We start from the raw sequence: 24,410 nt of genomic DNA on the forward strand, positions 1-24,410 counted from the left end.
AGGCCAGTCCGGAGCTACCAGGATTACTGGGATTCCTTCCTCCTCTACCCTGCGAAGAAGTCTTGGCAGTAACGCGAGAGGAGGGAAGGCATATATTAGCTGGTATTGCCCCCACGGGGCGATCAGTGCGTCTGCGGTTTCTGCTAGAGGATCGCGGGAGCGAGCCACGAATCTCTGAACTTTCCTGTTGAATCGTGATGCCAACAGATCCACATCCGGGGTGCCCCACCGTAGGCACAACTGGTGGAAAACGTCTGGATGGAGGGACCATTCCCCCTGATCCAGGGTCTGACGGCTGAGATAATCTGCCTGCCAATTCTCCACCCCCGGAATGAACACCGCAGAGATTGCTGGAACAAATCGTTCCGCCCAGCGAAGAATGCAAGCCACTTCTTTGGCCGCTCGGACACTCTTGGTGCCCCCCTGATGATTGACATAAGCCACGGCCGTGGCATTGTCCGACTGGATCCGAACCGGGCTGCCCTGAAGCTGCTCGGTCCAGTGAATCAGACAAAGTCTGATCGCTCTCAGTTCCAATACATTTATCGGTAATCTGGATTCTTCCGGGGACCAAAGTCCCTGGACAGATAACTGACCAAGAATTCCTCCCCATCCGGATAGACTGGCATCCGTGGTCACTATCGTCCAATATATTGGCAGAAATGACTTTCCCTGGCTGAGCATTGGAGACCGAAGCCACCAAACCAGAGACTCTCTGGTCTGTTTGCTCAATCGTATCTGATTGTCCAGGGATTCCGGATTCCGATTCCATCTGAGAAGAATCTCTTGCTGAAGAATTCGGGTATGGGACTGGGCAAATGGGACTGCTTCGAATGAAGCCACCATCAACCCCAGAACCCTCATGCAAGTCCGAAGGGAAGACCAGCTGTTGGACAGTAACAACTGGACTGCTGATTGAATCTTTCGAAGTTTCCCTACCGGAAGAAACACTCTTGTCCTGACTGTGTCTAGAATTAGACCCAGATATTCGAGCCTCTGGGTGGGAACCAGAAAAGACTTTTGCTGGTTCACCAGCCACCCGAATTCCTGTAAAGAAATCATAGTAATTTCTATGTTTTGTAGCAAGGTCTGAGGAGACTCTGTATGAAGCAGAAGATCGTCTAGGTAACCTAGAATCGATATACCTCTTTGGCGCAGAAGTGCCAACATTGGGGCCAACACTTTTGTGAAGACCCGCGGAGCCGTGGCGAGACCGAAAGGTAACGCCACAAACTGATAGTGGTTCTCCTCTACGGAAAAGCGTAGAAAACGCTGATGTCCTGCGAAAATAGGAATGTGAAGATAGGCGTCCTTGATGTCTATGGACGCTAGGACATCCCCTGGATGCAGGAAGGCTGCTACCGTGCGAAAGGACTCCATTCTGAATCTTCTTATGTTGACGAAAGAATTGAGTGCTCTTAAGTCCAGAATTGGACGCACTTTGCCCTCTTTCCTGGGTATTGTAAACAGGTTTGAATAAAACCCTTGAAAACCGTTCTGTCCAAGGAACGTGGACTACCACTCCTTGTTGTAGTAGATCTGTGACTGCTCTCCGCAGATCTTCTAGACGATCCGGAGATAGTCGGATATTGGAAGGGAAGAATCGCGCCGGTGGGAGAGATCGAAACTCGATCTTGTACCCTGACTTTATGACTTTGCAAACCCATTTGTCCGGGATTCTGGAAAGCCATGGATCCGGGAACCGGCGAAGACGTCCCCCCACCCCAGTTATGGGTGGGGGCGCACCTTCAGGCTTTGGATGGTTTATCTTCAGGTCTGGAGGGGGCGGGCTTTTGCTTGCCCGACCAACGACCCCTGACGCCTCCTGTAGGAACTTTGGAGGACTTAGTTTTTTCACCCGCTGGACGAAAAAACCTCTTGTGAGCAGAAAAAGAAGGCCCTCGTCTTTGACGAGTTCCTCTACCTTTAAAATTTTGCGGTAAAAAGGTGCTTTTTCCACCGGTGAGATCCTTAATGATCTCATCTAAGTTGGCTCCAAATAGACGTTCTCCTGAAAAGGGGATATTAGCCAATGCTTTTTTGGAACCTTGGTCGGCTATCCAACCTTTTAGCCACAGTGTACGCCTGAGAACCACTGCTGAGACTGATGCTCGCGCCATTAATGGAGTGGCGTCTAACGCCGCATCACATACAAACTGTAACCCCTGTATCATTTGTTCCAACAAATCTGATACCGCCTGAGGGACTTCTTCTAAGTCCCGGCGTAACCACTTGGTCCATTCAGTTACAGCCTGCGAAACCAGACCAATAGCAATTATTGGCCTGAAAGCTGATCCAATCAAGGAAAACATGGTGCGAGACATAGCTTCTATCTTGCGATCCACTGGATCTTTAAAAGACGGAGCGTCTTCTAAAGGAATAACCGTGGCTTTATTCAATCTAGCAATTGGTGAATCCACCACAGGTGGTTCTGTCCATTTCTTAATAAGGGTTTCCTCAAACGGATAACGCCTGTCAATGCGTTTGGAAATATTAAAAGTGCGTTTTGGCAGACGCCATTCTTCATCGATTGGATTGCCAAAACATTTGGGCAATGGAAAAACCTTTGCCACTTTGATGCGCTTTTTAGTCCCAAAAGGGATCTCAGTTTCAGCTATTTCTGATGGAATACCCTGTAACCTTAAAGTCTCTTGAACAGATACAATGAGTGCGTTTACCAACGCTTCCTCTCGGGCTATGGCAGATGCCGAAACATCCTCCTCACTGTCTGAAGAGACAGGACCCGAGACACCAATACCAGATGAAGTACCTGCAATTGCAGAAATAGGCTCAGAGTCTGAATCCGAGGTTTCAGATAATAAGGGGTTAGGCGGGGGTCGCTTTCTTGCGCCCTGTCCCTGACAAGCCACTTCCACCCGGGACACAAAAGTTTCCATAATGGCTGACAAAGATTCAATTGTCAATGGGGTGCTGGAGGATCCCGCAGACCCCTCGAGGGGATCCGGAGGAGATACATGAGTGGCAGGGTCCATGTTAATACAGGACACTTTTGCCAGCAATAAACAAAAAAACTTTTTTTTTTTTTTTTTTTTGTGTGTCTCCCCCTAGCGCAATAGCGCCCCTCAGAGTACCTGCTTCTCGATCCCAGAGAGAGAGAGAGAGGGACCCCCAAGGCTCACCAACCGATGCAGTGCAGTTTCCAACAAACTGCAGCCAGCGTCTGTCTAACACAGACTGGAAGGAGCTGTTTGCTTTTTCCCGGGCAGAAGGCGTGGCTCCGCCCCCTGTGTACGCCTTCCGGCGTTCCCAGCCCTCCACGAGGAAGCTGGGCTCACAAAACATGGCCGCCCCCATAGAAGAGACATAAGACTCCAAAAACATGGCGGCCGGCGTGACCTGAGGACATACATGCATACGGTCTACGGCAAAATGGCGGCGGACCGCCGATATCGTCTTCCCAGCACATCCACCTGCACTCTGCTGAGAGGTGACATATGGATCTACAGAGATACACTGCACATAAGGTAGGATTATACCTCCTATGTCTGCTGTAATGTTACAGTCTGCTGGGTAGAGTGTTAGCTCTTGAACCAAGTCCACTTCCCACAAACACATGCTGTATTACAAGGGGGACTTGTAAGTATCAGATATATACTGACCATGTATGGAGGGGCCCATAATATATACTGCCTCATAAATGAGGAAAAAAGGGAACGTTTTACTCACCATACCGAACCGACAGGCACCCTCTCTTCATAATACCCTCTCCACCGAGGTGGGGGTTTGTGGACGCCTCGACTCTCTGGTCCTGGCGTCCAAGCGAGCTTTTAACTCGCAAAGTCAGTCCCTTTACTGGGACTCCGTCGCGGCCGACTCAGCGCACTGGTCTGCACGCGCTTTTAGGCAGAAACCGGGGTGACCACTGGATCTCGCATCCAGCCCGTCGCCCGGCCCCGCATACTTACTTGAATATGTCGCGGCCGACCAAGCGCAATGCCTGGTCTGCACGCGCTCGTAGGCCGGCTGGGGTGACCACAAGTGTCGCCCAGTCCGGCATTTTTGCTTGAAGATCTCACAGGAAAAAAACACTGGAGAAAACTACCTAAAAAATGTCTTTTTCTTAAAGAAAAAAAGTCTTGCCAGGACCAAAAGATCCCAGCAAGGAACTTAGGTCCTTACTCCTGACTAGACAGAAAAAAACTGATTCCCTGTAGCAGAGAGAGGGAGGATATACCCTCAGGGACTGCCCCCTAGGGTGGAGCCAGAACGTTTTGTCATTCTGCCTAGTCCTACTCCTGCGGAGACAACATAACCCAGCTCTTGAGAATCAAGAAGACTACGTCTGTCAATGAGCGATAGAGAAAGAATTGTTTTAAAAAGTATTATTCAATTTTTTTTTCACTTTTCTGTCCCATGTTGCTTGAAGCTTCTTAAGCTCAGCTAGGAGGTGGGACAGGGCATAGCCTTCTTCCACCCTCCACCCATGGCCGGTCTGACAACATAGCTAGGAAAGAGATGGCTGCTTCATAATGACTGCTTGTCTCAGTTCTGAGCACTTTCCCAGACAAGAGGCGGCAAAAGAAATGCAGAGGGAGAGGGGGTGTGCTCAGAGCCAAGAAATGTGCTCAGAGCAAGCAAGCAGCCATCTCCTTCCTAGCTATGTTGCTGGACCTGCTGCAGGGGGAGGGGGGGGGGGTGCCTAGTCCTTCCGCATAGCTACACTTAGGAAACACCTAATGATACTTCTTTAATGTACTGCACTGAAAATGGACTATGTTTTTTTACAATCCTCAATACATTTTAACACCTTGGACTTTTATTATTGTATAAATTGATGGTGAAAGGTTAAATATCATAAATTGTGTGAAAACAAATTCAATTTTTCTTTTTTTCAGCACCACTTTAATCTAGGTAATCTCAAAACATACCATTCCTAAGAGAAACATGGCTATTGTCATTATTAACCTTCTGTAGATGCTAGTTGTCTAGCTATTACTAAAAATTTAAACCACATACTTGTTCCAAGTCATTGACTCAAAGTGCTGTCCCAAAAAAGGTCAGCATGACAGCTAGCTAACTAGCATTTGTAGAATAGAACAAAACAATAGCAACCTCCATGCTTCTTCATAGAAAGGTTTCCTTTGAAAAAATAAAAACATTTGGCAGCTCTGAAAATAAAACAAATTAGAAATAATGAGTGACATGGGCCCCTGGAGCCTGGGAGTGAATGAGAAACGTATGAGCCAAGCAACATATCTACAGCACACGCATGAACTTGCAGCTGCAAACGCTAGGACATCTCAAAGATGCACTTTTGATGCAAGCTTCTTTTTGGGCCTGTGACGCACCTCTGCGAGTTTCCCTGAGCCCATCTGTGAACCACAGAGATCTGGCTGCAATGAACGTAAATAAAGAAAGAAAAAGAAAAGTTAAAATAGGATGTGGGATAACTTAGATGGTGGAAAAGAAATGAGTCGAGGATGAGGGGATCTCATGTCATGTGTGAAACAGAGTCCCATGTGAAAAGGGGAAAAGGGTGTACAGAATGGAGATTCTAGGGTTTGGGTGCAGTGCAGGCGGAAGGAGGACAGGTTTTGGAAAACAGGTCTATTTGCGGTTATGGTAGAAAATGTATTTACAATTACTTCTCCAAAGCTCTAATATGTAGTTTTGGAACCTACAGTTCAAATATTACCACACTACACTTCAGAGAGGGCAACTTGGCTTGTTTATTGCACAACTAGAAAACAGCCGATGACTGGCCTTGAACACCGAATTGTGTGCACAAACATGTTAAAAAATAAATACTTTTGCACAGAATTTGCCGATTTAAAGTACAACTGTTATGAAAGAATGCCAGTTGCTTGGTTGCAATGCTAATGCTTTGGTTGCAATGCATTCAAAAGGCACTGACTTTAAGTATAAAGATTAGGAATTCCTATTTTTTTCTAATTCATTTGCTGCATGCTTGTTCCCAGTCGGTGACTCAAGTCCCAGATCTCACCAAGTCGGATGCAATCAGGTAACTGGCATTTTTAAATTAGCAATAGGTGGCCTCTATTTTTTTCCATAGTTAATGTACTTAAAAGGAGAAGCATAGCCAAAGCCATTTTGGCCAAACTTCTTCTATGGATCACAAGAGTTCAGTTCGTTCTGCACTCCTGTGACCTGTTCTCAGCCAACAGCAGCATAAGGTCTGCTGTTAACTGACATCACTTAGCTGGGCCAGGCTTAGGAAAGACCCAGTCGGGATCCACCCAGATGCCTTGACCGGCAGCTGGCTCAGCCACTCAGCACGCCGCTGAGAGCCTGATCCAGCCCCTTCTGCCCCCTCCACAGCCTAGCACTCCAGTGAATGCTGCAGGGGCAGAGCAGAGAGCCAGTGACTGAGTCATGGCTTTCTGCTTAGAATGGAAGGGTTAACTGAGCGATAAGTGGTGATTGATTGCGGAGTTCTGGTGGAGCTGGCAGGGGACAGCTGCAGCTAGGATCAGTGCTGCAGCCATTTAGGTGACTGTATATATATATATATATACACACACACACACACACACACACACACACACACACACACACACACACACACACACACACACACACACACACACACACACACACACACACACACACACACACACACACACACACACACACACATATATATATATATATTATACACACACATACAGTAGCTCACCAAAGTGAGTACACCCCTCACATTTCTGCAAATATTTTATTATATCTTTTCATGTGACAACACTGAAGAAATGACACTTCGCTACAATACAAAGTAGTGAACGTACAGCTCGTATACCAGTATAAATGTGTTTTCCCCTCAACACAGCCATTAATGGCTAAACCGCTGGCAACAAAAGTGAGTACACCCCTAAGTGAAAATGTCCAAATTGGGCCAAAAGTGTCAATATTTTGTGTGGCCACCATTATTTTAACAGCACTGCCTTAACCCCCTTGGGTATGGCGTTCACAAAAGTTTTACAGGTTGCCACTGTAGTCCTCTTCCACTCCTCCATGATGACATCACAGAGCTGGTGGATGTTAAGAGACCATGCGCTCCTCCACCTTCTTTTTGAGGATGCCCCACGGATGCTCAGTAGGGTTTAGGTCTGCTTTACCGGTCCATCACCTTTGCCCTCAGCTTCTTTAGCAAAGGAGTGGTCGTCTTGGAGGTGCGTTTGGGGTCGTTATGTTGGAATACTGCCCTGTGGCCCTCTTTGAAGGGAGGGGATCTTGCTCTTCTTCAGTATGTCACAGTACATGTTGGCATTCATGGTTCCCTCAATGAACTGTGCCTCCCCATTGCCGGCAGCACTCATGCAGCCTCAGACCATGACAGTCCCACCCCCATGCTTGACTGTAGGCAAGACACACTTGTCATTGTACTCCTCCTTATCTGGTTGCCACCACACAAGCTTGACACCATCTAAACCAAATAAGTTTATCTTGGTCTCATCAGACCACAGGACATGGTTCCAGTAATCCATGTCATTAGTCTGCTTGTCTTCAGCAAACTGTTTTCCGGGCTTTCTTATGCATCATCTATAGAAGAGGCTTCCTTCTGGAAAGACAGTTACGAAGACCAATTTGATGCAGCGTGTGGTGTATGGTCTGAGCACTGACAGGTTAACCCCCCCACCCCCACCCCTTTAACCTCTGCAGCAATGCTGGCAGCACTCATACATCTATTTCCCGAAGAAAACCTCTGGATATGATGCGAAGCACATGCACTCAACTTCTTTGGTCAACCATGGCGAGGCCTGTTCTGAGTGGAACCTGTCCTGTTAAACCGCTGAATGGTCTTGGCCACCGTGCTGCAGTTCAGTTTCAGGGTCTTGGCAATCATCTTTTTAGCCTAGGCCATCTTTATGTAGAGCAACAATTCTTTTTTTTCAGATCCTCAAAGTTCTTTGCCATGAGGTTCCATGTTAAACTTCCAACGACCAGTATGAGAGAGTGAGAACGATAATACCAAATTTAACACATCTGCTCCCCATTCACACCTAAGACCTTGTAACACTAACAAGTCACATGACACCGGGGAGGGAAAATGGCTCATTGGGCCCAATTTCGACATTTTCACTTAGGAGTGTACTCACTTTTGTTGCCAGCGGTTTAGACAATAATGGCTGTGTGTTGAGTTATTTTGAGGGGAAAGCAAATTTACACTGTTATACAAGCTGTACACTGACTACTTTACATTGTAGCAAAGTGTAATTTCTTCAGGGTTGTTACATGAAAAGATATAATAAAATATTTATAAAAATGTGTGGGCGGGTAATTTAGTTTTGTGAGATAATGTATACACACACATATACATACATACATACATACACACGCATACAGTATCTAACAAAAGTAGGTACACCCCTTACATTTTTGTAAATACATTTGAAAAAAATATTTCCTTTGTTCCACTTTGTTTAGCAGTTTGGTGAAAATACTTCCAGTTTTGAAGAGCATCTGACTCACTTCCCCTATTTTCTTGTAACAGCATTGGTTCTGGGGGATTGGTCCATCTCTGTCACATGGGGGCAGGGAAGGAATCCAGAATGACTCAGAGCTTACACAGAGCTTCTCAAGGCTGGAAGCATGGTAGTAAAGTAAAGGAGCTGTGCGACTAGGGAGGGAAATTTTCAGGCGAACCGATTTATTGTTTTGTTCCACAAGTAAAGCACACGTTTTTTTTTTTTAAGTACATCAACCATGAAGGAAATATGGAGGCTTCAAATAGAACTATAGTCAAACTAGTGCCCCATTGGAATGTTTTCCCTCTATTACTGATCTGAGACAACCCAAAATTTTCAATTTTCTTTAACTTTCATTTTTTACAATAACAGTAAACAGGACAAATAGAGAGGGTGGATATTCCTAATAGGGGCAGAAGTAGCAATAAAAACCTTCGTAAAAACAGGTGTTTCAATCCATCTCCACTCAAAAACTAAAAAAAAAAAAAAAAAAATTATGCCCTAATTTAAACTTTTGGTATATTCATTATAGTTGCACATGCCTAAATGGAGGGCAAACTACTTCAAGGGGTGCTACAATCTCTCCCAAATAATGTAATAATAGGACACTTACCAGTCCAAGGATTCAGCGATGTCCTCACCCGAGCTGATTCTTATGTTGGCTTTGGGTCCATGCACCTGGCAACTTAGGTAAAGGAAACCGGCAGTGAAAGCCAAAAAGCTTCACTTCTAGTTTTCTACTGCGTATGCTGCGCTGCACTTTGTGACTGGTCCCGCAGTCTTCAGGAACCGGTTGTGTCCCAGAAGGCTGAGGGGAAGGAGGGGGGCCCAAACTTTTCATCAGATCACTGCAGTGATCTGACCTTAAGTGGGAGCAGGTACCTATCGAAACCAGGTACCTGCTCCCCCCCCCTAAAAAGTGCCAAATGGGGCAGTGAAGGGGGGGGATGCAAACCCTTTTGGGTGAAGTTCCACTTTTAGTAACCAATGCTAATAATTCTGATAGTGCAGTTAGAAGCTACAATATGACCAACTGGGTCTTCCACCTCAATGCTCAGCCAAGAGCTTGTGATGGATTATTACGCTGCTTAAGGAATCATTCCACCAGTCCAGTCTAATCCTTAGTACTCCCCCACCACATTCACGGTTTCAGATATTGTTCCCTAATATACAGTTTATGCATCCCTAATATACAATTTATGTGTTAGCTTAGTTTAGGTGCTATTGACATAGGGTTTATCTATTATGGTGCTTGGCTGTCGTTGGTTGCAAATATTTTTCAGTCACTGATCTGGAACAAGCATTTTAGATACACCAAAGGCAGAATTAAAGTGCATAAAAATCCTAACTATGAATATATCCAATTTGCTCCTGCTTTGTTCTGCTAAATATATCATTGAAAATGTTTGTTATAGGTTTGTTCAATAAGTGCAAAAAAAAAAAAAATACCTGTTGATTCTGACAGAAATCTTGTGTCTAGATCTGATAAAGTCCTCTGCTCTCTGCCTGTGCAGCACAATTATCCGTTACATTGTTTTCAGCCATCTCTGAATTACAAACAACTCCCCCAATGCAATGGAGACAAGGAGCAGAGGAAGTGTCCTGCAGTCATGTCCTAGGGTGACAATGCTGCCCCTCTACAGATACAATAAAGTGAGAGAGTTTCACCCTCACAGGACAGGAAGTGTGTTTCTGACAGTATCACCAGTTGAAAAGGAAGTAGAGATTGCAATGCAAAAAATAATTGAACCACTACATTTAAAGATGTGTAAGATACAGTATAATAGGATTTCTGTACTCACTGTAAAATTGTTTTTTTGGAGTCTACTGAGGGATATTAGAATTCTTAGATTGTCAGGTTATATAGCTGCCTACAGGAGAAATTTAAAAACAAAATGGCCAGGACAGGATAACCTCAACTACAACTATCATATTTGACTGTTGGGACATCAAAAAGCAGTCAGGGGGGCGTGCAACACAGCTTAAAAAGGGTAACAGGCTCAAGAAAATACTATAGAGGACTACTGACTGTCTGCAGTTCAAAGAGCTGCCTGAAGGACCTAAAACTTGAAAGTGGCATCAGATGAGACCTGAATATACACCTGCTAGAACTTAGAAAACAAAAACAGGATTCCAGATGATAGCCTTGCATATAAGGAAAGGTTGCATGATGCATAAAAGAGCAAGAAATACTCACAGATCTAGTAGAGTACACCTAAGCAAAAAAGGGCGGAACCAAATCGTTAAGACCATACGTTTGCATTGTGATCTGCCAGAGTTACCTAGAGAAAGTGGACCAAGAAGTCGGTGTACTCTTGCTTATTCGGAAAACAAAAGGAATCAGTCTTTCTGAAAAAGCAGTGGCTAATAGATAAGACTCTCATGGACTCAACCTTATACAGACATTGGAGGACATATCTTTTTGGTGAACTGGATGGACTATTGTCTTTATTCAACCTCACCTAATATGTAACTATGTAATATGTACAGGAAGGATGAAAAGGGAGTGAAAAACCAAAACAGGGCACAGAGTAAAAATTTCAGTTTGTAGGTCTGGAATACCATCTCCAGCACCCAGGCGTTGGAAATGCAAATTGTCCAAGCATCCCGCCAGGTTGGAAAGTGGGGTTGCATCTGCATGACAAGGAAGATTTTACAGAAACTGAGTGCTAGACCTTGCAGTCAGACTGTGAACCTCGCTCTGAGGGTCCTGATGAGGAATTGGAGAAATAAAGAGAACATTCTTTATTTAAACAGTCATAGGAGGAGGAAGACTTATTCCTTTCTTGAGGTTTATTCCATTGAGGAAGAGGAGTGCTCTTTACCCTCGATATTATGTATAAATGATCCGAAGAGATATTATCCCTCGAAGAGGATGCAGAACAAATGCTTCTAATATGAGATTTATGCAGTCCAGCTCCTTAATCAGGATACCCATGCATGAGTACTGACAGGAGAATATTGCAATAGCAAAACGTGAAAGATTTTAGCATAGCAGCAAAGCTGAAATTAAAAGTTACAGCCATTTGTCGATGCCTACTCAATGGCTTGACAAGGTACAATAACAAGCTAGAGCCATCAATGTCAATAGTTTACAGGGTAAATCTGTCTGCCACAGAAAGAGGAAACATTCTCAGATGTCCACTACTGTGCAAAAGTTTTAGGCAGGTGTGAAAAATGCTTTAAATTAGGAATGCTTTCAAAAATAGAATTATTAATCGTTTATTTTTTTCATTTACCAAAATGGAAAGTAAATGAACAGATTAGAAATCCAAATCAAATCAATATTTGGTGTGACCACCCTTTGCCTTCAACACAGCATTTATTCTTCTAAGTACACTTGCACACAGTTTGTGAAGGAACTCCGCAATTAAGGTTGTTCCAAACACCCTGAGAACTAACCACAGATCTTCACGTAATCCCAGACAGACTCGATGTTGAGATCAGGTCTCTGTGGGGGTCAAACCATAACTTCCAGAACTTCTCGTTCTTTATACTGAATATAGTTCTTAATGACATTTGCTCTATGTTTGGGGTTGTTGGCTTGCTGCAGAATACATTTGGGGCTAATTAGGCGCCTCCCTGATGGTATGGCATGATGGATAAGTATCTGCCTGTATTTTTTAGCATTGAGGACACCATTGATCCTGACCAAATCTACAACTCCATTTACAAACTTGCAAGGATTCAATGTTGCTTGCAGACACTCATTGTACCGCGCTCCAGCCCTTCAACAAAATAATTGCCTCCTGTTACAGCCTAATATAGTTGAGTTGCTTAGCCTTGTTTCCACATCAGAGGTAAGGCTTTTCGATCACAATTCTCCTATTTTAGATGCAGCCTTCTACACAACGGTTTTAGTTTCAACTAATGACTGTTCTCAACCTACATAGGAAATTGATGATCATAAGTACCTGCTTGGTATAATTGGTTAATCATACATCTGACTCTAATCCTTCAAAATTCCCTGACTTTCTGCAAATGAACAAAGTGTGAAAGTGTAAAAAATGATGCTCGTTTGAAGGTAAAGGATGGACACACCAAATGTTGATTTGATTTAGATTTTTCTTGTGTTCGCTTACTTTGCATTTTGTAAATTGATTAAATAAACATTTAAAATTCCTATTTTTGAAAGCATTCTTATTTTACAGCATTTCTTCACACATGCCTAAAATCTTTGCACAGTACTGTACTTCAGTACCAAAGGCAATGAGGAGGCCTGTACTCGGGCTAAGGCCAGTACTGTGCCTACTTAAAAAACAGCGGCTAGAGCGAAAAGCTGGAAGGAAACGCACTGGTCGCTAGAGTAATGAGGTGAAGCATTGTTAACATCATGGTAGGTGGCTCTGTATGGGAACAACTTCACACAAAAATCTATAAAACAGCTGTTGTAAATTAAACAGAAGACACCTAAAACTAAACTCAAGTAAAAGCTTAAAGTGGTCTGTTATTTAGCGATTAGCATAGAGTACAAACTGGCTGACTTTGCCAGGTTTTTGTTGCCCTGTCTCAACTTTTCTGAGACAAGTTGCTTCCATCAATTTCAAAAATTACTTTTTTTTACATTTTCTCATTTTAAATATTTGCTATGTTTGTTTTCTATTTTCTACTGTAGTAAGAGTAGATTTTACAATTCTATTCTTGCATGTACTATCCAAAGTTGCTATTTCAAGGTACAAGCAAGATCTAAACAAATAAAGTTATGGAATATGATATCTGTTTTTACGCACCGAGTTAGGTGACATTAATGGCGCTTTTCCACTGCATGGAATCGAACGGTTCGGCTCGCTTTTGTGTTTTTCCCCTGCTGGTACCGCATGGTATGGTGTAGGAACGGTTCGGTACGGTAAGGCGGCGCTTTTCCACTGCATGGAACCGAACGGTACGGCTCTCAAAAACAGTACAACCTCGATTGTGGTTCCAAGAGGTACCATACCCGGTACCATATCCCACAATCCTTTGCATGCAGTCACTACTAGCCACTGATTGGTCAGAGAATCCCACCCACCCCGTTGTTATCCCACCCACTTAACTTTAGTACTACTTTAGTGGAAAAGCAAACCATACCATACCGTACCGAACCGTTCCAACACCGTACCATGCGGTACCGGCAGTGGAAAAGCAAACCGGGCCAAGCAAGGCCAAGTAGAGCCGAGCCGGTACTTGCAATGGAAAAGTGCCATAACTTCCATACAAGAGGGCCAATTAACTATAGATACTACTGTAGAAAATGCCACATAGATAACCTCAGTACTTGAAACAGAGGATCCTCAACCCAGCATAAACCTGCTTTAGCTCTGTATTGATAACTCCATAGGAAATCCTTAAACATATTGGCTTGACCTCAAAAGTGTGTGAACTGGAATATAGATGGGTAGTCAATGCCAAACATAAGTATAAATATCTCACAGAAGAAACATCAGCAAAGATAATGAACTGGGAAATCTGCACTGTTTGGCCAACTAGAGAACTTTCTAGGATTTCCAAATCCAGTCTAATTCTACAAGTAGCTGTAGAGGACTAAAAAAAATCTTCCAGAAATTCAGGGCTGGTACCGAGAGAAAACCAGTATAAAACCTGCACTCAATGACTGGCTGGAGAACCTTCCAGGATTCAACACATCTGGCATGAATCTACCAGTGCTCGCTAGCGGACTGAAGAGATTTGCAGGACTTAAAGCGGAGTTCCACCCGAAATTTATACTTACCTCCATCTTCTCGCTCCCGGTCACCTGAAAAACAAATGGATAATCGCAATTTTTTTTTTTTTTTCACTTACCTTTTAGAGAAAATATACTCACCTTACTTCCTTCTTCCTCCCCTCGGCGGCCACGGCGATTCGTCACTTCCTGGCTTTTGCAATGATTCCTGGGAGCTGAACGTCATCGCTCCCAGGAATCATTGCGCCTGCACCGGCCCCGACGTCAGTTCCGGGGCGCGCGCGTCATTCCCTTCTAAACAGCTTCTGGGCATGCCCAGAAGCTGTGGAGGGATGACGCGCGCGACCCGGAAGTGACGTCGGGGCCGGTGCAGTGCATTGTGGGACCGAAGAAGGAGGAAGAGGACCGAAGAGGACGCGGAAGAGGATCGCGCTGGCTTCAAGCTGCCCACACCCGAGATGGCAGCGCTGGAGAAGACAATTTCAAGGTAAGTATTTCTCCTAAAAGGTAAGTGCAACCCGGGACAGATCAGAGGCTAGCCATTGTGGAATGTACTAGCCCTGACTGTCCCGGGGGTATTTTTATAAAAATAATGTATAACTAGGGTGGAACTCCGCTTTAACATATACAGCATGAATCTACCAGCACAGAAAAAGCAGAGAATGGACGAGCTGAAGAAGACACATCCACCCTCCTGAGGACACTAGAAAAAGATGAGGAATCATGGTTGAGGATGAGGTTATTCTGTGCTGCTCAAAAGCTTTTTTGGTGCCAGTGTCTTTTTCTCCTGTAGTCAGAAGGTTACCTCAAGAGTCTAAGGATTTCTGAGTCTCTCAGTGGATGGGAAAAAGGTTTAGATAAACTTGAAGGCTGAGATTCTAATCTACATGCTTGTCCTGGATTAGGGATTGAGTACTGAGGTAATTGAAGCTGCAAGACAGTCAGGGAACTAGTATTTTCATGAGAGGTCAGCAATGGCAGCCTCCGTATTTCTTTAGTACATGTTATCTTCACATAGCAAATCACAAAAAAAAAAAAAATCAAAAATGCATTTAATTTAAAATAGAAATTGAGGCCATCTTTTCTACGAGTAAGAGTGAGTAGAAACATGTTCTGCATCCCACTACTACAAGGAAGCAGAGGGTACCTAACTAAATTATATATACTAGATTATATTTCTGTAATAACAACTGGTAGAAGCAACCCAAAGGGTATTTAGTGGATAACATCCATATTACCACAGCCCCTTCATGATGGCATCTCAATAAATAATTGTCTTTATGTTAAATACCTGAATTTCCAAAAATTCAAGCAGAAATGTCTTAAAGTGCAATTTTAGTTCGAAAAATGGGATTTCTGACTTACAATAAAATTCTATTTTTCTGGATGTTCATTGACGGACACATTTTCTCATCTTCTTGACTATGTGGGTTATACTGTCCCCTACAGGAGTAGGACACTAGGCAGAAAAATACTTGACTGTGCCTATGGGGCAGTCCCAGGGGGTATACTCCCACTCTCCCTAGGTACTCAGGTTCGTTACAAGCAGCGTCAGAAGAAAAAACACAACTCCACAGAGGGGTGGGTGCTGTTTCCGTCAATGAACAGAACTGATTTTACGTTATGTCAAGAATCCCATTTTCTCATTCATTCATTGACGGACACAGCTCCTCATCATCTTACCTACGTGAGACATTCCAAAGCAGTGTCAAACATGAGGAATTGGGAACAGCAAGAAAAAATACTTTCCAAGGCTAAACATAGCCAACCAGGTAACATGGAGCTAGACCGTAAAACAACTGGAGCTCATCTGAAAAAAATTAAAAAACACCCTCAAGTCCTCTAAACAGCAGCCTACATAAAAGGGAGCATCCGCAGATGCCAACACATTCACCTTATAAAACTTTGTAAACGCGTGCACAGATGACCAGGTAGCCGTCGTGCATACCTGCGCACTAACGCCTGATGACGGAAGACCCAGTAAGCAGTAAGCGCCCGAGTAGAGTGTGCCTTAAAAGAGAAAGGAGGAATCTGACCCTTAATGGAATAAGCCTGAATCACTGTCTGTCTGATCCATCTGGAAATGGTTGCAGCAGAAGCAGCAATTATATAGGAAATGGTTTGACAGCACTCCAGTGTCAGCGGATAAAAAGTCTTTATTTCTCCAAAAACATGACAGCACAATGAACAGATGCTTCAAACAGCAGATGCGTTTCACGAATCAGGTTTGCTTATTCATTGCAATGAATGAGCGAACCTGATTCATGAAACGCGTCTGCTGTTTGAGGCATCTGTTCATTGTGCTGTCATGTTTTTGCAAAAAGAGTGTTGTAGTGACGCCATTACCGTGCGGATGGACTCTATTTGGAACTTCTGTACCCGCACAAAGAAGTTTACCGCCTTGAGGTCCAGAATTGGACGTACCTTGCCTTCCTTCCTGGGAACTGTAAACAGGTTTGAGTAAAAACCTTGAAAATGTTCCGATGTCAGAAACCCAAACAATCACTCCTTGATGCAAGTCTTGCACTTCCCCAAAGAGATCCTCTAGATCAGTGGTCCTCAACTCCGGTCCTCGGGACCCACTAACAGGCCAGATTTGAAGTATTACCTTCGGGAGATGCAGACTAGAATACTGCAATCTCTGAGCAGCAAATGAGATCACCTGTGAAATAATTTAGTTATCTTGCAAACCTAACCTGTTAGGGCCCCGAGGACTGGAGTTGAGGACCACTGCTCTAGATGATCTGGGGACAAGCACAGGTTGGAAGGGAAGAACCTTTCCGGAGCATAAGATCGAAACTCGACCTTGTAGCCAGAGCGAATGACTTAGTGGACCCACTTGTCCTGTATCAGGGAGGTCCAGATCTGAAAACCTGCAAAGACGTCCCCCCATCCCAGACACGGGTTAGGGCGCTCCTTCATGCAGAGCAAACCATGTCAGCAGGTCTGGTGAAACCCACTCGTGACTTGCAAGACCAGGTCCTCTAAGAATCCCCCCGGCGGAGGCACTCAAGGGCTTAAAACCCTTGTCTTAAGACCCCGAGGGACGAAAATGTTTTTTCTTGTGAGCCAAAAGAAAAGGCGCCCGTCTGCGACAGGGCTCCTTACCCATGGAAGCCTTTGGAAGAAGAGTACTCTTTCCCCCTGTGAGGCCTTTGATGATGTCATACAAGGAAGCTCCAAACAGGCGATACCCCCACAAATGGAAGATCAGATAAGGCCTTCTTAGAAGCCTGGTCCGCAGACCAGCATTTCAGCCAGATAATACGCCACAGGACCACTGTTGAGACAGAAAGTCTACAAATCAAGGAAGCCGCATCCAAAGAGGCGTCACAGAAAAACTGTAACCCTTGGACTAACTGATCCGCCAGCTCCGCAAAGGCAGGGGGGAGGTGTACCCCTTCCAGGTCCCGGGGTAGAAGTTTTGCCCACACAGTCATAGCTTGCGACACCAGGGCAATAGTAAATACTGGCCTAAGTGCTGAACCAACTACAGTGAACATATGGTGGGTCAAGGCCTCCAACCTCCAATCAGCCAGATCTGTAAAGACCAGGGACTCTTCAACCGGAATTACAGTGGCTTTATTCAACCTAGAACCCTGGGAGTCCACTACAGGAGGAATCGTCCATTTTTAAGGAGGGAATCCTTATATGGGTACCGCATTGCAAAATGCGTAGGGATTGTAAAAGTGCGTTTTGGTCACCCCCACTGTTTTGTCAGGTTGTATGTGCCCTCGCGAGATGTTTAACTCCCAGGCCAGCCCCCATCCAGTGGGGCTATGCCGTGGATGACCTAGCGCAGAGCCGCGGTCTGCACACACTCGCAAATGATGTAAATTCTCATCAGCAACAAAATAATAGAGGAAAAAATTTCATTCAAAAAGAAAAAACAAATTGCCAGGACCAGAGATCCCAGCAAGGAACTAGGTCCTTACTCCTGACTAGGCAGAAAAAAAACTGAATACCTATAGCAGAGAGTGGGAGCATACTCCCCTGGGATTGTCCCATAGGCGTAGTCAAGTTCTTTTCTGCCTAGTGTCTTACTCCTGTAGGGGGCAGTATAACCCACGTGGTCAAGAAGATGAGGAGCTGTGTCTGTCAAAGAACGAAAGAGAAATTAAGTCCTGCTGGATCACTTTCGGCTGGCTCCTTTTGCAGGTATAGCTGTGTAAAACATTAAACATAAGTGTCTATAGGATTTAAAATCCAGAGCAGTCTCACCCTGCTCTGCCCATGCTTAGTAGTTCTCAAATTTCTGGCACTGCTAAATTTGTAGAGGCTGATCTGCTGACAGCCTTAAATAAAAATTAAACCCTCCTAGCATTTACAGCCAATGAAGCTGCTTCGGTTTGATCTGCAACTGCCATGGTACTGCACATGTGATCAGTTATGGCACCAGTCTTTTGATGGTTTGACAGTTTGATTGAGGACACAAGCAAATTTAAGTTAGCATTCCAGATAACCATCTGTTTTTTTTTTAAAACAGTTAATTCGATGGGTTTAGTTCCATGTTAGGATTTACTGCTGTTCAGGCGCTCTGGGCTTCAGCAAAATGGCAGCCTCCAGCAAGAAGAAACTGGAGCAATGCTGGAGGCAGTTTACAGCACACACTAATGTTTGTAGCATAATTATAATTAGGGAATGTATGTTCCTTGCTAAAGAAATTTTTTTTATTCGGTTGTTATGGGTAAAGTTCAGCTTTAGGGCTTCCTTTCTGATTTTGTTCTTTAGTGGAACTGTACTATATCTCGCATTGCAATACTGAGCACAAACATGGCAAATAAAAATATGAGATTTTTTTAAAATCTTTGAACGCAAGGTCTTCGTACTCTCCTTCCCTGTGTAGGTCTCTTACTTTTACCCCCATCCATTCAGAATAATTTTGGCATACCAATGTGTTCTAAATGGTTAGTTATATTGTATAAGGTAACATACCGATGACAAGAGTTAGACATCTTCTTACATTCAAGGAGACACCATTCTGTATGCCTCCTGGTAAACGCAGGGCAAAACATTTCACATACTAGTTACAGTTGGTTTATGAACATTAAAAGAAAATAAAATTATAATTTTAACTTTTATTCAGCCTGGAGCGCTGGAATTCTAGTTGGTGAAAAAAACAGGAAACTCAGGCCTAGGGTGTGCATACCCACAAATGCAAGTACATGCATCGTGCACATGTATGAAAAACAGTAATCCTAGGTCCCTTACTTGTAGTTTACTAAAAGCTGATGAGCTGTAAGGGTATTTAAAGGGTATTTAAAGCACCACCTATTGATAATTTGGGGTACAATCATTTTTCACCATTTTGTGGGCAGACAAAGTTTTCAAGGCTTAAAATATTGTATTTGGTACTTATTTACTCAAAACAATATCAACTTTTATTTTGTACAAATAAAATATATTAAATTGTGTTTGTGTGCAATACAAATCACAGTAGTGTTTTTCCCTGCAAACTTAGATTTGATAAATAGTTGTGCAAATTTTGTGCTACATAAAAAAATGCAACTACCATAATATTATGCAGGGCTTCTGCATTCAGAAAATATGATGTTCTTGGGGTTTTGATAATTTTATAGCTTAGCTAAAAATGCAGATTTTAACATATGTGCAATATTATAAAAATTTACTCAAGAGGGAGACTTATTAAACTGGCCCTCCACTAGAATCCCCCCAACTTCCCAAGTGCCTGAGTGGTCTACTGCTTACTTGCTTGGCAGCAGAAGCCTGAATGAGACAAAGCTAAAGGTTGCGTATTTTTAATTTTAAATAAAAAAATAATGGAAGTCTTAGAGTCGGTTCACACTATGGCGACACAACTCTGCACTAAAGGTAGCATATTTTTAATTTTAAATAAAAAATAACGGAAGTCTTAGAGTCGGTTCACACTATGGCGACACGACTCTGCACTACTTCGGGAGGCAACTTGTCAGTCCCGTGCACCGTGACTTCGGCGCGACTTGCACGGACTTCATATAATGAATGTCTATGCAAGTCGCTCCGAGGTCGCCCCGAAGCAGTACAGGACCCTTTTTCTAAGTCGGAGCGACTTATGTCGCTCCTATTAGAATGGGTCCTGTAGCAGTCAATGGACTGCGAGGGACCGCGACTTGTCAAGCTGACAAGTCGCCTGACAAGTCGCTCTAGTGTGAATCAAGTCTTATACTAAATAATGCTATCAGCACCATGGACAGCAAATAAGATACCGCTTCTTATCACTCACTTAAAGCAAGATTTTTCTTAAAACAAATGGCTAGTTTGCACACTGTATTGCATTCATGCATTGTAAGTAAACTCACATGGGAATGACAGACCCTGCTAACAATAAGAAGCATTGATCTCAGGCAAATGTCCTTTTTGCATGGAACCTCTCCAATCTTTAGTGGGCAAGGGCAGCATTGCCATATTGGCGAATTCTGCAGCCAACCAACAGCAAGGCGGCAGTTGTTGCTATATGGGACTACAGCATTTGAGAATGGGCTTGGGAAATGTATTTATCTTAATGTTAAGGAGATTGTAGTTTGTGTACTGGTGCTTAGTCATGTTGGAAGAGAAAGGGGCTATCCCCAAACTGTTGCCACAAAGTTGGGAGCATGAAATTGTCCAAAATGTCTTGGTATGCTGATGCCTTAATAGTTCCCTTCACTGGAACTAAGGGACCAAGCTCAACCCCTGAAAAACAGCCCCACACCATAATCCCCCCCCCCTCCACCAAATGATTTGGACCAGTGCACAAAACAAGGTCCATAAAGACATGGATGAGCGAGTTTGGGGTGGAGGAACTAGACTGGCCTGCACAGAGTCATGACCTCAACCCAACAGAACACCTTTGGGATGAATTAGAGTGGAGCCTGCAAGCCAGGCCTTCTCGTTCACATCAGTGCCTGACCTTACAAATGTACTTCTGGAAGAATAGTCAAACATTCCCAAAGACAGAAACACTCCTAAACCTTGTGGACAGCCTTCCAGAACAGTTGAAGCTGTTATAGCTGCAAAGGGTGGGCCAACTCAATATTGAACCCTACGGACTAAGACTGGGATGCTATTAAAGTTCATGTGAGTGTAAAGGCAGGTGACCAAATACTTTTGGTAATATAGTGTGTGTGTGTGCAAATTATATATGCAAAAGTTTTAGGCAGGCGTGAAAGAATAAACAAGAAAAAGCCTAGGATGGGCTGATCGGTGGTTGCAGCTTTTATTATCATTTCTATTTTACATATTGTTTTACCTTCTCGAGATAGCGCAGTGGTTTTCGATTTTACTTAGGCGTGAAGAAATGCTGTAAAGTTGTTTCCATGCAGCTCCACCCCTACCCTGATGCAGATGTTAACAGTGCTCTTCCCCATTACTCTAGTGAACTGTGGATTTCCTCCCAGTATTTCCCTTTCGCCACTGTTTTTTATTGTAGGCACAATACTGGCCTCAGTCCTAGTACAGGCTAGGGACTCTTGGCATTTGGTATTGAAATACAGTACACACACTCACATACACACACATTCACAATATACTGTATATGATCATACGGATTCTGTGGAGGTACACCCTGTATTGCAACAAGTGCTGTATGCTGACGCAAGCCTTCAATGTTTAATAGAAGTCTTGGCAACAGCTGTCCTTTCCAGTTCCCCAATATTCATTTTACTGCTAGATGCTTTAGCACAGAGGAAATATGGCAATCAAGCCATACCTTTATGATCAAATACACATCATAAAATATATGTGCTGAAAGTTAAAAATCTAAGTATAGACCCTAAAAAATATTGCAATAAACAGCATTGCAGGTGTATCTAGAATTTGATACCTGACACAGGACGGTTTGTGTCACTGACAAGCATTTGGAGTTGGTATAGGCCAAAACAGATTACATTTTGTTTGAAAGCAAAAAGAGAACATAGGTAAACCGCTATGGGACTAGCATTAGAATTGCTAAATGTTTAACGTTTCTGGTGTCCAAGTTACCCTGCATAAAGTAAGTAGCTCACAATTAAGGCCACTGAGTGTTTTTATTGATACATTAAAGGTTTTTTATAAAATTAAAGGTTTCTAAATAATGCTTATTTTCCAAAAACTAAGACTCCAAGGACATGCTTGGTAGCATTGCCAGCAAAACATGGAGTGGGATTATTCCTTTGCTCCAAATCATACTGAAACAGTAGTTAGTAAAAGCAAAGAGGTGTGTTGGGCATGCGATGGTCAGTTGTGCCATGTGAAGCTTCAAAGTAAAAAATTAAATTAAATACAAACAAATCCAACTCAGGATCCCATGCAGCTTTCCCCCAGTTATGGTTCTATAAATCTAATAGCAAACACAGAGCACAGCCAAGGTGAGGTGAAAACAAAGGGATTACAGGGGGCGTATATGAATTACATATCACCAGAAGGAACAGACATTTGTTATGGTAATTGGTGTAATCATTTAGAAAGGAAAAATTATCATACAGTGTTACACATTCCAATGGCACTTCCAAACTTTCCAGAAAGTATAAAAGTGAAAGAAAAGGACAAAGTGGTCAATCATATAGACTTATTTACAACAGCCTGACCATGTTGGCACATTAAGAGTTTAATGTGTATAAGATCTCTCCAGCCAAATCTAAAATTTTCATTTTCAGGGAAAATGGGGGGGCTCTACTGGCATCAGAGTTCCCGGCTCCGCCCATCTGCCACAGTCAATAACAGGGGGGGGGTAGAATTCTCACTGCTGAATTTTTAGATATCTCAAATTATGTATAAAGATGCAGGAGAAATTATATTCCTTTATTTGTCTTCAGAAAAGTCAGTAGACTAATTCAACTCACCGGGTATTCACATAGAACTGAAATATTAGCTTTGAGTAGACTGACGCTGTAAGCAAAACCTGTCAGTATTAAAAAGTATAAGCAGCCAATCAGCACATAGCAATAAAACAGTCTGCTGGAAGCTATATCAGTTTAATATATATTACATTTTTGTCTAGGCTTATCATGCCTATTTATACTGAGGTAATATAATGTGTCTACAGGCCAGGCAATGAGGATAAATAATACACCAACAGACGTTAAGGTCTTCACAGACAGTAAAATACAAAACTTGAGTACACACAGATTGCTGACAATTATAAAAACTTAGTGTTTCTAATTTACAAAGAGAAAATGCATTTAAATGCCACTGAACACTTCCAATAGCTTTTCACTAGTGTGTGCCCTGGCCCTGTCACAGTGTTTTCTGGGGGCGTTTTATTATGTTTCACTAAATGAATCCAGGGCAATTCTATTAATGTTTTTGCTTGTGAACACAAACTGTGCATACAGCATCTTACGTTGTTTATAGGCTGTGTGATAATTTGCTGGCAGATATCATTTGATACAATACCACACATTTGTAAGATATAAGGTTACATAGAATGTTTTTTTTTTTTTAACATAATACTTCATACTTGATGCCACACAAGTATGTTTACAGCTGAACTCCAGACAAACAATTAATACACATACGCTATATTACTAAAAGTATTGGGACGTCTGCCTTTACATGCACATGAACTGTAATGGCATCCCAGTCTTAGTTTGTAGGGTTCAATATTGAGTTGGCCCACCCTTTGCAGCTTTAACAGCTTCAACTCTTCTGGGAAGGCTGTCCACAAGGTTAGGAGTGTGTCTATGGGAATGTTTGACCATTCTTCTAGAAGCGCATTTGTGAGGTCAGGCATGGATGTGGACAAGAAGGCCAAGCATGCAGTCTCTAATCTAATTCATCCCAAAGGTGGTCTATCAGGTGGAGGTCAAGACTCTCTGCAGACCAGTCAAGTTCCTCCACCCCAATCAGTGAGGTCAGTGGCTGACCTCACAAATGCGCTTCTGGAAGAATGGTCAAACATTCCCATAGACACACTCCTAAACCAAAAGTGGGCCAACTCAACATTGAACCCTATGGACTAAAACTGGGATGCCATTAAAGTTCATGTGTGTAAAGGCAGGTGTCCCAATACTTTTGGTAATATATTGTATGTTAACTGTTTGGTGTCATTCACAAGGCCGTACTATAGCGCACGCCTGTGTTAGGGCCGTGTTTCCTCACTCAGGGATGCACAATTGTTCTGTACATCCTCGTGCAGACAGCCCCATTCATTTCAATCAGGACGTAGCTGTAGTATGTGGGTGTGGGTGCAGGGTTCCAAATGCACACTGAGTTTGGGGCCCTGCACCCCTACTCACATGGCTGCCTAAATAGGAGCAGTGGCTTTGTCCATGCAGCTACTGATTAACAATCAACATTAACGGGACTGCCTGAACAGGAATGCATGGAACACCTATACATCCCCAAACAGG

General features: G+C 43.3%; 1 protein-coding gene across 6 annotated transcripts in view; it reads right to left on the reverse strand.

Annotated features, from left to right (window-relative positions):
- The window catches only part of PAK3 (p21 (RAC1) activated kinase 3), a 337,291-nt gene that overhangs the window by 87,089 nt on the left and 225,792 nt on the right, over positions 1–24,410 (reverse strand). For 4 of the 6 annotated variants that reach the window (XM_082264390.1, XM_082264388.1, XM_082264389.1 and 1 more), the window contains one exon: positions 5,310–5,333. The exons of 1 other annotated variant lie outside the window; for it this stretch is intronic. In XM_082264390.1, the coding sequence (XP_082120516.1) occupies positions 5,310–5,333 (24 nt within the window). Of the gene's footprint in view, positions 1–5,309; positions 5,355–22,542; positions 22,573–24,410 lie in introns of all 6 variants that reach the window. One more of the 6 variants, XM_082264392.1, reaches the window with a different exon arrangement.

Source organism: Pelophylax lessonae, assembly GCF_965119305.1.
Source record: "Pelophylax lessonae genome assembly, chromosome: 7".
Lineage (NCBI taxonomy): Eukaryota > Metazoa > Chordata > Amphibia > Anura > Ranidae > Pelophylax > Pelophylax lessonae.